Source organism: Leucopleurus acutus (assembly GCF_964270905.1).
Source record: "Leucopleurus acutus genome assembly, chromosome: 9".
Classification (NCBI taxonomy): domain Eukaryota; kingdom Metazoa; phylum Chordata; class Mammalia; order Artiodactyla; family Delphinidae; genus Leucopleurus; species Leucopleurus acutus.
In genome coordinates, this window is record NC_139144.1 from 70,488,705 (window position 1) to 70,506,823 (window position 18,119).

At 36.7% G+C, this 18,119-nt stretch overlaps 1 protein-coding gene across 1 annotated transcript; it reads right to left on the bottom strand.

Annotated features, from left to right (window-relative positions):
- Positions 1–13,737: 13,737 nt before the first annotated feature.
- LOC309966368 (ubiquitin-ribosomal protein eS31 fusion protein-like) lies at positions 13,738–14,284 on the bottom strand. Its single transcript, XM_082846331.1, has one exon. The coding sequence runs from the start codon at positions 14,256–14,258 to the stop codon at positions 13,791–13,793; it is 468 nt and encodes a 155-aa protein (XP_082702457.1). The 5' UTR covers positions 14,259–14,284; the 3' UTR covers positions 13,738–13,790.
- Between the last annotated feature and the right edge of the window lie 3,835 nt (positions 14,285–18,119).

The window sequence follows — 18,119 nt, forward strand, 5'->3', positions numbered from 1 at the left end:
AGTGACTAGGGGAATATTGTTTCTATCGGGGGATGGAGAAGCCTGGATAGAGAGCAGGTTTGGAGGCTGGTGGGGAATATGAAAGGAAGATTTCAATGCTGGAGAAGTTAAGACTGAGGAGCCAAGAAAGTATGTCGCCTCGGCCATTGCATATATTACCCCGTAGCTCAAGAGCAGTGTCAGAGATAGAAGGTATTATTTGGAAGGAATTGTTTGGGAATCACTGGAGTGTAGCTAGTACTTAGAGCCAGGCCAGATTTCCTTCAGGGTATGACAGTGAGAAGAAAGAGAGAACATTTATTTTTCAAATATACTCTTATCTGGCAAGGTTCTGTTTAGTGATTCAGCCCAGCATTTAAAAAAAAAATCTAAATTTGGATTAATTTTGGATTAATAGTTACTCACTTTTTCTTTCAGTAAACATTTCTTCTGATGCATCTAGGGTTGAATTGTAGACTAAGCAAGTGCTTGAAGGCAATAGCAAAGCAAGTGTCTTAGTCTGTTCAGGCTGCTATAACAAAGTACCATAGACTGAGTGGCTTAATAACAACAAAAATTTATTTCTTATAGTTCTGGAGGCTAGAAGTCTGAGATCAGAGTGCTGGCATGGTCAAGTTCTGCTGAGACCCCTTTTCCTGATTGCAGACTGCTGACCTCTTATTATATCCTCACATGGTGGAGAACAGAGAGAGGAAGCAAGCTCTCTTGTGACTTGTATAAGGGCCCTAATCCCTTTCATGAGGTCTCAACCCTCATGACCTCTTCCAATCCTAATTACCTCCCAAAGGCCCCATCTCCTAATACCATCACATCAGAGGGTGGGGTTATAACCTATGAATTTTGGGGGGAAACAAATAGTCTGTCCATAACAGCAAAGGTGCTGAATATGTTTTAAAGAATGCATTGATATTTCAAAAATATATATGAAATAGGAATAATTGGACAAAGCAGCATTGTGTTTGGCTTTTACAACCTCACTTTACAATTTAGTATTTTTTAGAATATGCATATACTTGAGGTAGAAGACACGATAATTTTCAGCCTTAATACTGCCTTGGCCAGGCTCTGAACTTGGTACTGGCCTCTATAAGAAACAAATGTCAGCTCACTCTGTTCATTTTTTCAAATGTGTTTTTGAATCCTCTTCTTAGCATTAAATAAAGAAAAAGTGGCTATGCACAAATGAATCATGACATGCTGCATTAACTGGCAGTGCTTTTACTTCTTTATTAACTTTAATCAGTGGTAGATGAAACTCAAGGGATTTTAAAAGTCGACTAAACCCAGAAGAGCTTCACAAAGAGAAAATCTCCAGACAATACCCTATTATTTTGTCCTCAAATATTTGTTTTTTATGTTTTTTCTACACAGTTACTGAGAAGTTGTTAAATACAAGGTCAGACAGAGATACTGAGTGCCCACTATGTGCCTGGCCTGGTTCTGAGTGCCAGGGTTATGGCTGTTGATAAAAGTGTTTGCTTTTATCGGAAAAAAACACAAATAAAAGGAAAAGTGAAATTTGTGCTAAGTGGTAGTAAACACTATGGATAAACATAAAACAAGGTTGATGGAATAGAGTGCTGGGTTGTGGGTGGGTTTGCAGTTGTCCATAGGATGATCAGGGAAGGCTTCATGGAAGGGATATTTGAGCAAAGGTGTAAAGGATGTAAGGGAACAGGTCATGTAGACATCCAAAAAAAGAGCATTGCAAGTTGAGGGAACAGTGATAGCAGGGATTTCAGGACTGAATCATGGATGGAATGTTTGAGGGACAGCAGGAACCAAGTAAGGGAGAGGGAGAGAAGTAGGTAATGAGGTCAGAGAAATAGTGGGGACCAGACCACGTACAGCTTTTAAGTCATTGTGGTGATTTGGCACTAAATTGATGGAAAACCACTGGAGGCTTTTAAGCAGAGGAGTAGCATGAGCTGACTCACACTTTGAAAGGATCATTCTGGCCGCCAAGTAAAGAACTGATATTGGGGGCAGGGGGCAAGAGTTGAAGCAAGAAAAATTCTGGGAGGTTATTCCAATTATACAGGTGAAGTAATGATTAGCAATGACAGTATACCATGGGGTTAGCAGTGGAGGTAGTGAGGCTTGACCAGAAATATCTTAGAAGTACAGCTGGTAGGACTTGCTGAAGGATTGTATGTGGATCGTGAGAGAAAGGAGTCAAGGATGACCTCAAGGTTTTCAGTCTATAGAATTGGAAAAATGGTGTTACCATCTACTGAATGGCTGTAGGAAGAACAGGTTTGAAGATGAAGATCAGATGAAGATCTTCATCAGATGAAGATCCTGAATTTGTTTCAGGACATTTTAAGTTTGATATGCCTACTAGAGGTCCAGATGGAGTTATCAAGAAGGCAGTTAGATATATGAGTCTGGAATTCAGGGTTGAGGTCTAGGGATATCTGTTTAGGATTCATCTACCTCTACCTGGTATGTAAATGAATGAGTGTAAGCAAACAAATTGTCTAAGGACCGAAGCCAGGGGTGCTTCCTCCATGTTTAGAGGTTGGAAAGATCAGGAGAAACCTACCAAGGAGAGTGGAAAGCAGTGATATAAGGAAGACATTCAGCAGAGTGGCATCCTGGAAACCAAGTGAAGGAAGCATTTGAAGGAGTAATCAACTGTGTCCAATGATGCTGACAGATCTGGAAATAAGGACTGAGCATACACATTTTGCATTTAGCAACATGGAGGCCGTTGGTGACCTTGACCAAGTAGTTTCAGAGGAATTGTGGGCAGAAGCCTAGGTTTAAGAAGGAATTGGAGGAGAGGATGTGTTGGCATCATGAATGTAGAGAACTCCTTTGAAGAATTTTGTTATAAAGGAGAGCAGACAAAGAGGTCTTGACTAGAAGAATTGAAGTCAGTAGAGTTTTGTTTGTTACTTTTTTTAGATTAGAGAAATGCATGTAATGGCTATGAACTGGTGGTCAATGGAAGACAGAAATCTTGGTGCTACAGGAGAGAGAGGGGAGAAGGGAGAATTGCTAGAACCAAGTCCTTGAGTAGTGGATTAGGCCTGGGATTATGCTGAAGCAGAGAAGATGCCCTTAGCTAGGACATGATACTGAGGGTCTCTCCCCCGTCTTCCCCTCTTTCTTCCTCTGAGCTTCATGCCTATCTCTTCTTCCCTCCCTCCTTCTCTATATTCCATACCCACCCCCCCCACACACATCTTTTGTCAAAAAATAATTTAAGAAGTCCTACTGGCAATTTTAATCAATTAATTAATTAAGATATGAAAAAATGGGAGCGAAAAAAACCTATCATGAGCTTGCTTCTTCAGGAGTAAATAAGAGTGAGGAACTTAGTATCTAAGATCTCTAAAAATATTAAAATCCTATCAACTTGTAATATATTACTTTAGCAACTTTGTTAATAATGGAGTTAAATACTAATTCAAAGATGACCAATTTTTTGTAAGTTTGACTCAAGTATGTGAAGCTTAATCCATTAATTTTTTTATGTAGAACATGCTATTCATTTTCAAAATGTTTAGGGTAAATATTTCTGTTATACCATCATGGTGGCTTACATATGATTTTTAAGAATGTTTAATAAGGAATAGCTTTACATGGGATTTAAAACTTTTTCTTCTCAACTCATTAATTTTTATAAATAAAATGAAGTATACAAAATAGTGATAACTACAAAACTGAACTATGCATAAAAAGTAACTACACATGGAACTTTTAAATAATCTCTTAAACATTTTTATTCCATTATCTTCTTTAAACTCTCCAGGACAATGAAGCTAATGTGAATAATATTGGAATCGAAGTTCCCTTGCAAATGAGAGTGAATGTATGAATTGTTCATTATATGCTAAAATCTAAAATAGATGAATTTTTGTCATCCTTTGACTGTTCTAAGTGGTCCCTCTGGAGAGCTTTCTCTCTGTCTCTCTCTCTCTGGTCCATAATGAGCTGTGAATCCTATTATGTCTCTTAAAAACTTTCACTTCTATGAATTTTCTGAATTTTCTTACAAACTTAAGACTTCCTTAATTTACTATAATTACCAGCAGAAAAAGATCAATTTCAGATTTTATTTATAATAATTCAACATTACCCCCACAGATTCTCAGACACACCCAACGTATGTGTGATCCTGATGGTTTCTCTACAGAATGACTGGACAGTCAGCAAATCTTTGACTCTGCTAAGTACTCACAACACCCAGTACAATGAGATATTGGTTCTTTCAAGCCTAAAGCCTGAAATACTTCAGCTATTTTTGTCAGCCCAACATATAAATGCCAAATAGTGTGGTCATTCCAAGACTGGACTAGATATTGGGATTGGTTCTTAAAACGTGTTCTGTGTCATTTAATTATGTTGCGTGATCTCCCATTAAAATCAAATCAAACCAAACCAAAAAAGCTGTCAAAATTATGTTTTGAGTCCAGCTGTCACTCTCTTTTTCCCCTTCAAAGTCAAACTCTCTCCCTGCACGCTCTGCTGAAACTGCTTTCCTCACCACTGATCTCTGAATTGCCAAATCCAGGGAGGACTCTTTTATCCTTTGCTCTCTTTCAACCTGGGCATTTAATTCTGTTGTTCCAAGCACATCTAACCAAACTCTTCTTCCCTTTGCTCTCATGACATTATACTCTTAGTTTTCTTCCCATGTTTACTCCTCCTTTATTTTCAGGGTCCCCTAATACTGCCTTTCCTTTAATAGTGATATTTCTCAGAATTCTTCCTGACTTGTCAGAAGAGTGACCTTAGAAGTGCTGACTGCAGGTCAAAGACATGAGAGCTAAAACTTTACTTGACTAGCATTTTAATATATCTAGAACTTTGGTTATAATAGGACAAACATAAAAATAATTGAGAAGGTAATAAAGCAATAACTAGATCAGAGGAAGCTCAGCATGTGGTGTGGACAGAGTGTGGGTTACAGGCCCTAACATGATGTAAAAATAATAAAATACTTGACAGTCAGTGATTTGGACCATTGGATCCTCATCTCCTTAAATTCTGGAATTCATGATATAACAGCTATTAAATATTGTCCAGAGTATGTCCTCAGCTTGGTGAGTTGAGATGATAAATGTCTCTCTAATAGTAAGTCTTTTTCAACCCAAGAAATATATAGAATTAAGAATAGGAATGTTTAAGAAGTTCAAAAGCAATATATAATTGTTTTCATGTTAGAGAGTCTGTAATATTTAGTATTTTATATTACTTATACTATTTTAAAAATTTTTTCATAGATAATTTTAGGCCAGTCTTAAAGTTGCTATTCAAAATGGATAGTTATTTTGACTTGTGATTTTAAGTTGAAATCTATGGCACAAATTGGGTTTGGGTCATTCACTACTCATTCTAAATATATTCTACAGTATAAAAAATAGAAAGCTAAAACCTACATTTTCCAGACTCCCTTGCAGCTACAGTTCTATGTATAAATTAGATGCACTTGAATAAGACTTGGATTCATAACTGAATAAACTGGGGTTAAGGGGCATCCATTTTGGGGGCATGGAGCAGATTGTAGCAGAAGCAGCATGGTTCTGGAGCCAGTAGCTATAGAGGTAGCTTCCTGACTCAGCAGGTGTTAGCATCCTAATCTGGTATCTTCCTAATGGTGTGGCTTCTTTCGAGTCAACACTGGGCAACACCTTCCTGATTCTTCACCAACCACCTTCACCTGAAGCAGCAGCAGCCTGTTTTTGCATTCTCCTGTGTCTTTGAGCATGCTGTCCTCTGCATCTAGAAGGCTTTTTCTTTCTCTGCCTGAATCACATAAACTTGGCTTTCCAGACTCAGTCAGTGTATCAGCTTATCATGGAATATTTTCTTAACATCCCCCACCCTCACACCCTGCTGTCCTGGCTGTTAGGTCACCCATCCACGTATTCTCTTTTATACCTTATTTATCTCCAACTTACTGCCACACTCTATTATACTTCTGGTTTATTTGTCTAGTTCTTCACCATATAGTAAGAGCTTTGTGGACAGAAACTCTGTTTTCACTTTTGTTTTAGCTATGAAACCCTAGCCCCAAGTATGGTACCTGGCACACAGTAGGCACTCAATGTATTAATTAATGAAATAATGAGTAAATGGACATCTGAGTGCCAGTGAGAGGCTTCAAATGGCAATTTGGTCTTTCCATTAAAATAACTATTTCTAAACACATATGTGAAAATATTTCCAAAAGGAGAAGTCTAATTACTCTGTAATTCAAATGAAGTAGTAATCTAATCCACTCTCATACAGAGCTTTCATGAATATCAGGCCCATGAAGCACCATTGAATTCCCTAATTCTTTCTTTTCTGATAAGAGCCCATTAGCTTAACTGAAAAGGGGCCTTGCTGCCAGGCTCTGTTTTGGGATGAGGTGAACACTTTACTACCAAATGTTTGAAAATGGCATAGGTAAGGTAAAATGATGAAGAAGGCTTGTTTCTTTAGTAGCTTTTACAGAGTATGATTTACAAATCCTGTCTTGTTTGTTCGATTAGGACCAAAGGAGAAACAGAACATGGGCTCAGGTGGTTGGAAGAGTTTCTTAAAATGTTAGATTCAGATTATAGACATTTTAGAATTGTAGCACACAGATAAAAGGATTTTTCATTCCTAGAACTTCTACAGGTGATTTAGGTAATGATTGTAGTTTTTTATACCAACACTGTTGTCACAGGGGAAAGAGAAAAATGTAATACAAAGGAAAATTTGGTAGTTGTATCTGCTGATGACAATACCTGGTAAACTGAGTATAATGGGATTTTAATATATGAATTAATTAAGCTTGTTTATGTCTTCCAAACATTTAACTGAACAGGTATAAAGATAACTGGTAACCTTCTATTTTTCTGATGAAATAGAATGTTTGTATGTGTCAAATGACAGAACATTCATGAAAAAAGCATGAAAGGGTTAAGATAGTTTAATCCTGCTATCCCATCTATAAAGCCAGGTCAAGGAAACTTTTAACCTAATATAGTTCCTATGGTACAATGAAAATATCATTTGCAATTAAAAATCCTTTTCATTTTCTATGTTTCTCAGCTGGGTATTATTGGATATACATTTCCCATCAACAAAATAAGGGACCACAGCTTCTCATTCAGCATCCTCTAGTTATAGCTGTGAATCCTCTAACAGTGCTCTCATTCTGACTGGTGTACGTTGCTCCTAATATTGCTTTGGGCACCATTCATTCATTCAATAAATACATATTTTAGTGCCTATTCTGTACCTAGCCACTATCGCAGGTACCGAGGAGTCAGTGGTAGAAAACCACAGATATAATACTCGCCTTTTTTGACTTATAGTTGGCAGCTGGAAAAGGGATACGTAACGTTAAAGAAAAGATAGTAATAAGTGTTATGGCAGAAATTAGCGGGATAATGTAAGGAAGATTAACAGTAGACATGGTCCTTCATGAGCTCCCAGGTCACCACATTCTTGCGCACTGTTGGGCCTCTCCAGGCTGCCCCATAAATTCCCTGTGATGTTGACAGTGTCCCCTTACCTCATGCTGGGCAGGCTTTTCTGGGAAGGTGAGCTCCTGGCCATCTTGCACCCTGCTTTCCAACACCTCATGTCCTCCAAGTTCCATCCCCTCTTAGAGGGCTTTACAATTATTGAAAAAATATTTAATATCCTAGTCAGAAGTATTTGCATTTGTATGACTTGAATTGTCTGGGCTTTCCTAAGAACACATGTGAATATTCACCTAACTATTATGAGACTGAAAGAGTCACTATAGCAGTGTCAGTGTCGCTTAGGTAGAGAAAGTAGCTCTGCCCCCAAACAGTGAATATGCCACTTGTTTGATGTGCATAAAGAATAAAGAACTAGGCAGATAATTTAGATTTGGGATGATTTACAGAACCCCATTAGCACCATTATATGGCCATTTAACTAAGTAACAGAATCATGGCAGTGTTCCAGGCTTATGTCAGGAAAATGGGTTCAAGTCTAGGTGCTGCTATTTACCATACATCCTGTATGACACTGTGCAAATTACGTTTCTGACATCTAGGTTCATCCCTGATCAACCCAAATAGAAACAGACGCTCTGCCTGACTCCGAATAGACTTCGAGATTAAAATGGAAGTGTGCCTTAGAATTATACATTGATGTTGTTTTTCCTTAAATATAGAATAAAATAATATTTGTGAGGGTGAACTCTATGTCAGGAATTACCCAGCATAGGCAAAGCTGTCTTTATGTTGCTGATGAGACAGTGAACAGTAGGTAAAAGATTTACCCACAGTCACATTGGTAATAAGTTTTACTGGAATGAAAAATGAAGTCATTTGATACAGTGTCCTATTCTCTCTTAAACCAAGCAGAAAAATTTTAAATGTGAGTTGTACTATATATTTTTAGAAGATTGGTATTCAAATACCTGTAGTCAGTGTCCTGTAAGAAGTGGAGGAGAACCTCAGAATAGTTTGGTTCCTGCTCTTATCCCAAAATGGGTCTATTTTCACCTGATGTACACACTATCCTCTTAAAAATTTCAATCAAGAGTTCTTAGATTAACATGAATGAGCGAATGAATGAATGAATGCCCCTCATTTAGAGAGTCATAAGTTGGCAAAATTCTTTGCGAGCTAGCCAATGTTTTGCTCTCAGAAAGAAGGCTGCGTAGACTCCTATGATAATTTTCCAAAACATTTGAAAAATACTCAAAGACTTAGGAATGTTGGTTGGTGTATTCAGTATTGTCTCCAAGAAAACTCTCTCTCTCTTTTTTATTGTAGCCTGAGAATGACTGTGTAGGAGGGATTCTGTGAAAGGACCTGCTAAATTTTGTTAACTATTCATTTGCTCATTTTAGCATCTGGATAAAGACTTTTTACATTTTGGAAGATACCTTCCAAAAGAAACTTTAATTGACTTGGTGAACTATCTTTCTCCCAACAAGAAGGATTAGTAAACTGGGGCCATATATTTTCTTGTATTGCAAAAACATAAAAAACACCATAAAGGGAAATCAAAGTAGCAAAGGATCGGTAGAACTGCTGAGACAGTTGTAATACTTTTTCAAACACTTTAGCATAGCAATATTGATTTTCTATACATATGTATGCAGAAATACACAGGTGTTTACAATCTCGGTATAGTTTGTAATGAATTTTAAAGGTGTTGCAAACAACAGCAGCAAACCATGAATGATTAGCATTCAAATCCAAGGTGTATAGAAAGTATGATGAAACAGCAAATTATACTTTTTAATAAGTGCATTGTTCTGCTGAAAGAGATTATTGTATTCACTGACAGCCAATTCTGTAGTGATGAATTATTTTTTAAAAACCTTTCCCTGTGATATTTTTGGTAAGCAGTTAACAAATAACTACTCAGCTAATTTTTATGTATGCAATTATAAATCTTTGCTTTAGTTATATTTCACACCAAGTAAACTGATACATGTTTTTGATTGTATATGTACCTTCCCTACCTTTTCTTTCATTTGAATTTTCCAAAATGGCATAATTTTCCCAACATTAAAGTCGAGCATAATTTGAAGAAATGGCAAGGTTGGGAGCAAAATCTTAGGTTTATACCTGATGTCCTTTTTAACAAGAAGCACTAATCAACATTTAGAATTCCATTGCTACCTTGTCTTCAAATAGTAGAGCATTTGCCATCGTCCCTCAAACTATGAGTAATTCAAGGGGAAATTTTATTTGGTACCTCTTTCAATCTTCAGGTCTTTAAAATCAAGGAAAATTATTTTATTTCCTATATATTTCTTCCCCAAAGTAGATTAAGCATAAGAGAAAACTACCTTGTTTATTTTCAAAATGGAATCAATTAAAAGTTTACATGGTATTGAAGTTTTATGTTTTAAAATTTGTTACTTTCATTTTAATTGTTATAACCATCTCAGGGTTCCAGAGTATATTATCAATAATCATTATGGTTTTCTGATTAATCAATAGTTTTAGGGTTAATCACTCTTGTAAGCTGTTTATTTTTGTATAAAACATCTAATGACACATGGGTGAAGTCAGAGATGATCTAGTTATGGAAATTTAAGGTACACAGGAAGGGTGCCCGCCAAATAAAACAGTCTCCTTCAAAGACCGGAAAGGGAAACTTTGGGTATTTTATTTTTTGCTTTTGAGAGTTCTACAGTCAATAAGAAATACCAAATGAAGTGTAGATATCCAGCTAGTGGGGTCAGGGCTGCGACTTTCCAGATGCAGCAGGAGGAGAGAAGAGGCTCAGTAGAAAGGGTGGAAGGTTAGATAAAAGCTAAATGGTTTTACCTTAAAATTTTGCCTCCAGCTGCATGGAAATGTTAAATATAACTCCATATTCTTGACTGAATCATGCTGTCCTCTCACTCACATCAAGTTGTTTTCGGCTTAATTTTTCAGAATACTTTTCTTATAATGAATTTCCATTATTCACCATTGGGTGATTTCTATCTTGAGTTAATAAGAGGACAACAGTAGTTCTGTTTTAATGAGACCTTTTTTCTCCTGTAGTTTTAAAAAATAATGGCTAACGTAAAGCATGGATACTTGGAATAGTTGACAACTTCTGTCCTCATGTATTTTACCAGTACCTTTACGTTCATATATATTCACAACTTCCTTCTACCTGCAGAGGCAGTTCCTAGAACAAGGGCTATTCTGTAGCTTTAGTAAATCCATAGTCTACAGAGGAATAAGAAAAAATGAAAGGCAGAATTGTCTTTTGTTATCTGAACAACCTGCCCAATTTTCTCTTGATATTCTTTTATCCATTTTACTCATTATATGTCAGTAAATTATCACCCACAGAAAAAGCGATGAGAAAGTACAAAAAGGGTTTTGCTTCAAAATATATTTAGTTCTGTATAATTGTGCTTACCTTTGAAGATTCAGGTCTTATGTGAAGGTTATTTATTTCTTGGGTAGTAAGGATTTCTTTTTTTTCGCCCTGCAGGAGGTAGTTCAAACTCATTATTCTGTGGATTGTTATTCACTGGAAATATGTTGGACTAAAGTAGAAAATCAGAGTCTCTGACGTAGTGAGTTCCTCTCTTTTCTGGTCTGTGCACTCAGGAAGAGAGCTGCTTCCCATGCTTCCCTTTCTCCCCTGTGGAGCCCTTACTGGGATCTGGAACTGGAATGGAGATTCCACCTTCCTTCTTTCAATTGAATTAAGCCTTTCACTTTTGAGGAGGCTGTATAAGGTTGGTCTTTTTAAACAAGCTTTTACTGACAAGAGAATGCCTGAGGCTAGCTCATCACTAGACAGTAGTAATGACTGCAGTTCAGATAACGATTTTTTTGGTCTGTTTGGGACCATATCTTTCACAGTGTCAATGCAAAAATTTCACTGGACAAAGTTAAACAAGCAAGGAAGACTATTCTGGCTCTTGGAATTGGGCATAGAAGCTGAACTCAACTCCCCTGAAACAAATGATGTGAGTGTCTTTAAGCACTGGAGGACAGGAAGGAGGGGGATTGATCCATGGGATGTGTCCCGCACATTGAATATGCAAATGGTTCCTTTATGATTAGATCATCGGTGTTAACTAACTGGTGCCCATCTAAATTAGGCTTCTATCCTCCCACAGAAACTGGGAAATAAGGGCACTATATTCTAGATGATTACATTTCAAAGAGTTGGCCCCAAGGTCTTAGGAAAGTCATTCCTGGGTTATAGCAAGAAGATTTTTTAAAGGGGCAGAGAAAGAATTGACAATGACAAGTCTTCTAAAGTAAATGCTCTAAGAACAGGATCGCCAGGGGCCTAGAGTTAGGAAGAAGCTTGTTTAAGTTTCATTAAACTGAGGGCCTTCTTGGTCAATAATAAACATAATTTCTGCTCATACTGCACCAGCCATGAAGTCTCATCAGTTCTCAAACAAACAATTTAAATATCTGTACTCTTTTGGCAGAAGCTTGAACTGATATGTACCTCTATGGTCAGTCTATAAAATATTCTAAATAAGTGAATAGTGTAAGCTGAATGTTTTCAGAACAGTTTAAAATTTATTGAAAACATTTTAAAGTACACTTTAAGTTCTTAAATTACACTCAATTTCATGTCACCATCTGTTTAGAAATTACAACTCTTTCCTATCCATTAAAACAAATCCCCTAACACCTCTACTACATTTTTTTACCACCTTCATTCATCAAAGAACTAATGATTTTTAAGAGTAATTCTATAATCTCTCATTTTTACTATTTTGGTTCCTCTAAATTAAAAATATACTATTGAGCCTGTGATTGTAATAGAGCTGTAATATATCATATATATAACTCAGATACTTTAAACTTAAAATATTAAGTATTTATAATTTGAAGAAGAGAGCAAGCGAGCAACTAGTCTGTCAGAAAATTTAAGTTTGTGTGTGGACAGAGGACAGAATAAATATTGTTATTTTAACTTTTTTTTTTTTGCGGTACGCGGGCCTCTCACTGTTGTGGCCTGTCCCGTTGCGGAGCACAGGCTCCGGACGCGCAGGCTCAGTGGCCATGGCTCACGGGCCCAGCCGCTCCGCGGCATGTGGGATCTTCCCGGACCGGGGCACGAACCCGTGTCCCCTGCATCGGCAGGCAGACTCTCAACCACTGCGCCACCAGGGAAGCCCTATTTTAACTATTATATTAATATTCTACTAGCGAATGTGTCATTGTTCATCAACACTTAGGACAAATATTACCCAGCAATAGCTGAGTTTGGTGTTACTATTTGAGTGGAACAAAGATTTTAGTATATTTAACCTTCCTCTCACACTCTCTTAGTCCTTGGAAGCAGCTCTCAGTATGACACTCTGTCTAGCATTCAATATAGTGGCATTTTCAGTACCTTGCCATAAAGAAAAGTTATTTGCATATTTCATTTCAACAGAGTGAAATTCAGGTCCCTGTAGTCTCTTTTTCCCTAGTTATTTAAATATATCTTATTGCTCTTGGGGTTACTTAATACCTACAGTTGACTCTTGAACAACGTAAGGGTTAGGAACGCCGACCCTCTGTGCAGTTGAAAATCCTCATAAAACTAACAGCCAGCCTTTGGTATCCGAGTTTCCTCTATGTACACAGTTCCACATCCACAGATTCAACCAACCGCAGATCATGTTATACTGTAGTATTTACAATTGAAAAACATTTACTATTGAATCCATGCAGTTCAAATCCATGTTGTTCAAGGGTCAACCATATTTTTTTCCAATTTTCTTTTAGTGTGGTAAAATACATATAAAATTTACCGTCTTAACCGTTTTTAGGTGTACACTTCAGTGATACTAAATACATTAATAATGTTGCGCTACTGTCACCACCATCCATCTTCAGAACACATTTTATCCTGAAAAACTGAAACTCTATGCCTAGTAAATAATAACTCCCCATTCCCCTCTCCTCCCAGCCCCTGGAAACTACCATTCTACTTTCTGTCGCTATGATTTTAATCACTCTAAGCGCCTCATAATAGTGGAATCAAAAAATACTTGTCTTTTTGTGGCTGGTTTATTTCATTTGGCAAAACGTTCACAAGATTCATCCATCCTGTGGCATACATCAGAAGTTTCTTCCTTCTTGAGGTTGAATAATCTTCCATTGCATACATATATACACCATATTTCACTTACCCATCATCTGTAGGTGAACACTTGGTTTGCTTCCACATTTTGGCTATTATGAATATTGCTGCTATGAACATGGGTATACAAATATCTCTTTGAGACCCAGATTTTAGTTCTTTTGGGCGTATACCCAGAAGTGGGATTGCTAATATATCGTATTTCTTTTTTTTTTTTTTTTGAGTTCATTAGTTCATGTCTTTTATTAACCAATGTACGATCACTTGTCTTCTGGTTTGTTGAAACAATAGGTCAGACAACATTTGCCACAATAATGTCTGTCAAAGTGGCTGGCCATAAAAACTCCAGCACCACATTCATCTGAAGGGCACTCCCGACAAAGGCGACTGATTTTGCCATTCTCATCCGCCTTATAGTATTTCAGGACAGCCAGCTTAACCTTCTTTCTCTTATGCTTGTTCTTCTTGGGAGTGGTGTAAGACTTCTTCCTTTTCTTAGCGCCACCACGAAGTCTCAACACAAGATGAAGAGTGGGCTCCTTTTGAATGTTGTAGTCAGACAGAGTACGTCCATTTTCCCGTTGCTTGCCAGCAAAGATCAGTCTTTGGTGGTCAGGAGGAATTCCTACCTTGTCCTGGATCTTGGCCTTTACATTTTCTATTGTATCCGAGGGTTTGACCTCGAGAGTGATGGTCTTCCCCATCAGGCTCTTCACGAATATCTGCATATTGGCGGCGGTGCCACCGCAGATGGCGGATCCAAAAAGCTGTATTTCTATTTTTAATCATCGAGGAACAATCATGTTCTTTTTCCACCGTGGCTATACTATTTTACATTTCCACCAACAGTGCACAGAGGTTCTAATTTCACCACATCCTTGCTCACATGTGTTATTTTCTGTTTGTTCATATAGTATGTAGTAGCCATCCTAATGGGTTTGAGATGGTATTTCATTGCAGCTTTGATATTTCATTTCTCTAATGGGTAGTGATGTTGAGCATCTTTTCATGTGTTTATTGGACATTTGTATATCTTCGCTGGAGAAATGTTTCTTCAAGGTTTTTATCCATTTTTGAATTGGGTTTTTTTGTTGTTGTTATTGAGCTTTAGGAGTTCTCTCTATATATGATAAGGGATATTAATCCCTTACCATGTGTATGATTTGCAGATATTTTCTTCCATTCTGCAGGTTGCCTGGCACTCTGTTGATAGTGCCATTTGATGCACAAAATTTTTAAAGTTTTGTTGTCCAATTTGTCTATTTTTTTTTCTGTTGCCTATCTCTTTAGTGTCATATCCAATAAATCACTGCCAAATCCAATGCTGCAAAGATTTTGTCCTATGTTTTCTTCAAAGAGTTTTATCATTTTAACTCTTATATTTAAGTCTTTGATCCATTTTAAGTTAATTTTTGTATATGGTGTTAAGTAAGGGTCTAACTCACTCTTTTGTATGTGGATATCAACTTTTCCCAGCACCATTTGTTGAAAAGGCTTTCCTTTCCCCATAGAATGGTCTTGGTCCCTTGAGATTACATATGAATTTTAGGATGAGTTTTTCTGCAAAAAATGTTATGGGAATTTTTATAGGGATTGCATTGAATCTGTAGATTACTTTGCGTAGTATTGACATCACTTTGGGTAGTATTAATATTAAATCTTCCTATCCGTGAACATGGAATTTCTTTCCATTTATTTATGTCTTCTTTAATTACTTTCAGCAGTGTTTTGTAATTTTCATTGTAAAAGTCTTACTTTGTTAATTTCTAAATATTTAATTTTTTTCAAGGCCATTATAAATGGAATTTCCTTAATTTCCTTTTCAATTGTTCATTGTTAGTATATAGAAATGCAGCTGGTTTCTGTGTGCTGTATTTGTATCCTACTTCGATGAATTCATTTATTAGTTTTAACATTTTTTCTGCTGAATATTTAGAGTTTTCTACATTTATGATAATGTCATCTGTGAATACAGGTAATTTTACTTCTTCCTTTCTGATTTGAATGACTTTTTTTCTTGGCTCTCTGGCTGGAACTTCCAGAACTTTTTTGAATAGAAATGACAAAAGTGGGCATCCTTGCCTTATTCATAATCTTAGGGCAAAAGCTATCAGTCTTTCATCATTGAATATGATGATGATTGTTGCATGGTTTTCATATGTGGTTTTTATTATGATGAAGTCATTTCTTTCTATTCCTAATTTGTTGATTTTTTTTTATCATGAAAGGATGTTGAATTTTGTCAAATTCTTTGTATCAGTTGAGATTATCTTGTGGTTTTTCCCTTCATTCTGTTAATATGGTGTATTACATTGATTGAGTTTTGTAAATTGAATCATCCTTTCATTCCAGGAATAAATCCCACTTGGTGTATCATTCTTTGATTTCAGTTTGCTGCTGATTTCAGTTTGCTAGTACTTTGTTGAGGATTTTTATATAAAATTTCAAAAGGAGTATTGGTCTATAATTTTCTTTTCTACTAGTACCTTTGTCTGGTTTTGGTATTAGGGTAATGCTGGCCTCAAAGAACGAGTTAAAAACTATTTCTTCCTCTTCAATTTTTTGGAAAAGTATGAGAAGTACTGGTGTTAATTCTTCTTTAAATTTTTGGTAGAATTCACCAGTGAAACCATCAGGTCCAGGGCTTTTCTTTGTCGGGAAATGTATGATAACTGATTCAATTCTCCCTATTAGTTGTAGATCTATTCAGATATGCTATTTCTTTGTGATTTAGTCTAAATAGATTCTGTTTCTAGGGATTTGTTTAGTGTAAGTTATCCAATTTTCTGGCATAAAATTTTTCACAGTACTTGCTTAAAATCCTTTTTCTTTCTGTATAATTGGTAGTAATTCTCCACTTTCATTTCTGATTTTAGTGATTTGAGTCTTCTCTCTGTTTTTTCTGAGTTCATTTAGCTAAAGTTCTGTCAGTTCTGTTTATCCAGGTCCCAGTAGTTCTTATAAGCAATTCCCAGCTTGAAGCACATTCAAATTTTGAGTGTATACTATGTGCCAAGCAATATATTAGACATTGGGTTTATATTTTTTAAAAATATTAAAAAATGTATAAACATATAAAATATTTTTAAAGTATATATCACTTTTTTGCTTTCAAAATGACCCAATGGGGAACAGTATTTTTATTTCCACTATATGGATGAGGAAACTAAGATACAAAGAAGGTTGTTCAAGGTCACAAAGCTTGTGAGTGGCAGAATCAGTATTCAAACCAAGGCAACCACTCTCCAGAGCAACATACTTAACCACTATGCCAAACAAATAAGTACAAAAAATAAATCAATAATTTTCAATATTCGATAAATGCTATCAAGGAAAAAAGCAGAATGGTATAATAAAGGAAAACATATGAGCCTCCTTTAGAATGGGTAGTCATAGAAGGCCATTCTGAGTGAGGATGTACATTTTAGTTGAGGACTAAAGCTTGAATAAGAGCCATTAGCTGAATGCCTGGGGCCCTAGTAATCCCTTATAGTAACTAATCAATCCAGCCAAACCCCTCCAGCCACCCACACTTGTCTTGCTCATTCCTGCTTTCATGCCTTTGCCGGCACCCTACTGCTCTTTCCTGTGTTGTCATTTTTTCCACCTAAGAATATTTTTTGACTGAATATCTTGCTTATTGCTTAATAAGCAATATATTCTTATTGCTCTAAACTCTTATGACATATAACAATTCATGTGCAAGTTGCCTGATAGTTCCTTGTCCTGTTTTATTGGTGGTTATGTTTATATTCAATAAGCCACACAAACCGCTGGCCAGTTACATGGCCTCTCCCTTATTCTGAGGGGTTCATTAACTTTATAAGTCAGAGCATGTGATACATGATACACATCATGTGATCCATGACATGAACTTCACCATGAGGGCTACAGGTGCTATGACCAGGGCTGGACCCCTGAGCCGAGAGTGATCAGTCTTGAGGCTGGCATATGAAGTAGTAACATGAGGAATCTCCCTCATTAGGACATGCTTTCCTGATTGCTCACTATTTGAACCAACCTGGTTCTTTCTTTGGGGGAGTTTAAACAGAAAACATAGAAATAAAAGGAAGTCAAAAGTATTTGCCTAAAGACTCTAAGGAAAGGCAGGATAAATCTTTCTGAACACATTTCTCTTCATCAGAGTTAGGAGACACAGCTCAGGAAAAGACCAGACCTGAGGGAGGACAAAGAAGGCTTACCATTTGATGTAACTGATCATTTATCCTATGTGACAATCATTTATCCTATGGAAGCAGTAAGTCATGGAAAGAGTTAAGAGGACAGAAGGAAGAGTCCGTGTGCCCAGAATAATCACAACATTATGGCTAGGGGCCTGAGAAAGGAGGAGAACCTAAGGAAAGACAAACGTGGTCTCTTGCTGAAATGACATTTGAGGAACTGAGGCTTTGGAACTAGAGAATGGAAGGAAAGATGTTTGCATGTTGTACAGATCACTGCTTTGAAGGAAATAGAGATTAAATATCTAAGAAAAGATATGAGAAATTTTTTGTCTGGTCTGTATAAACCCAAAATGACAGTAAGGCTGTTTGAGAGATGAAAGAACTGTAACATACAGGGTTCAGGTA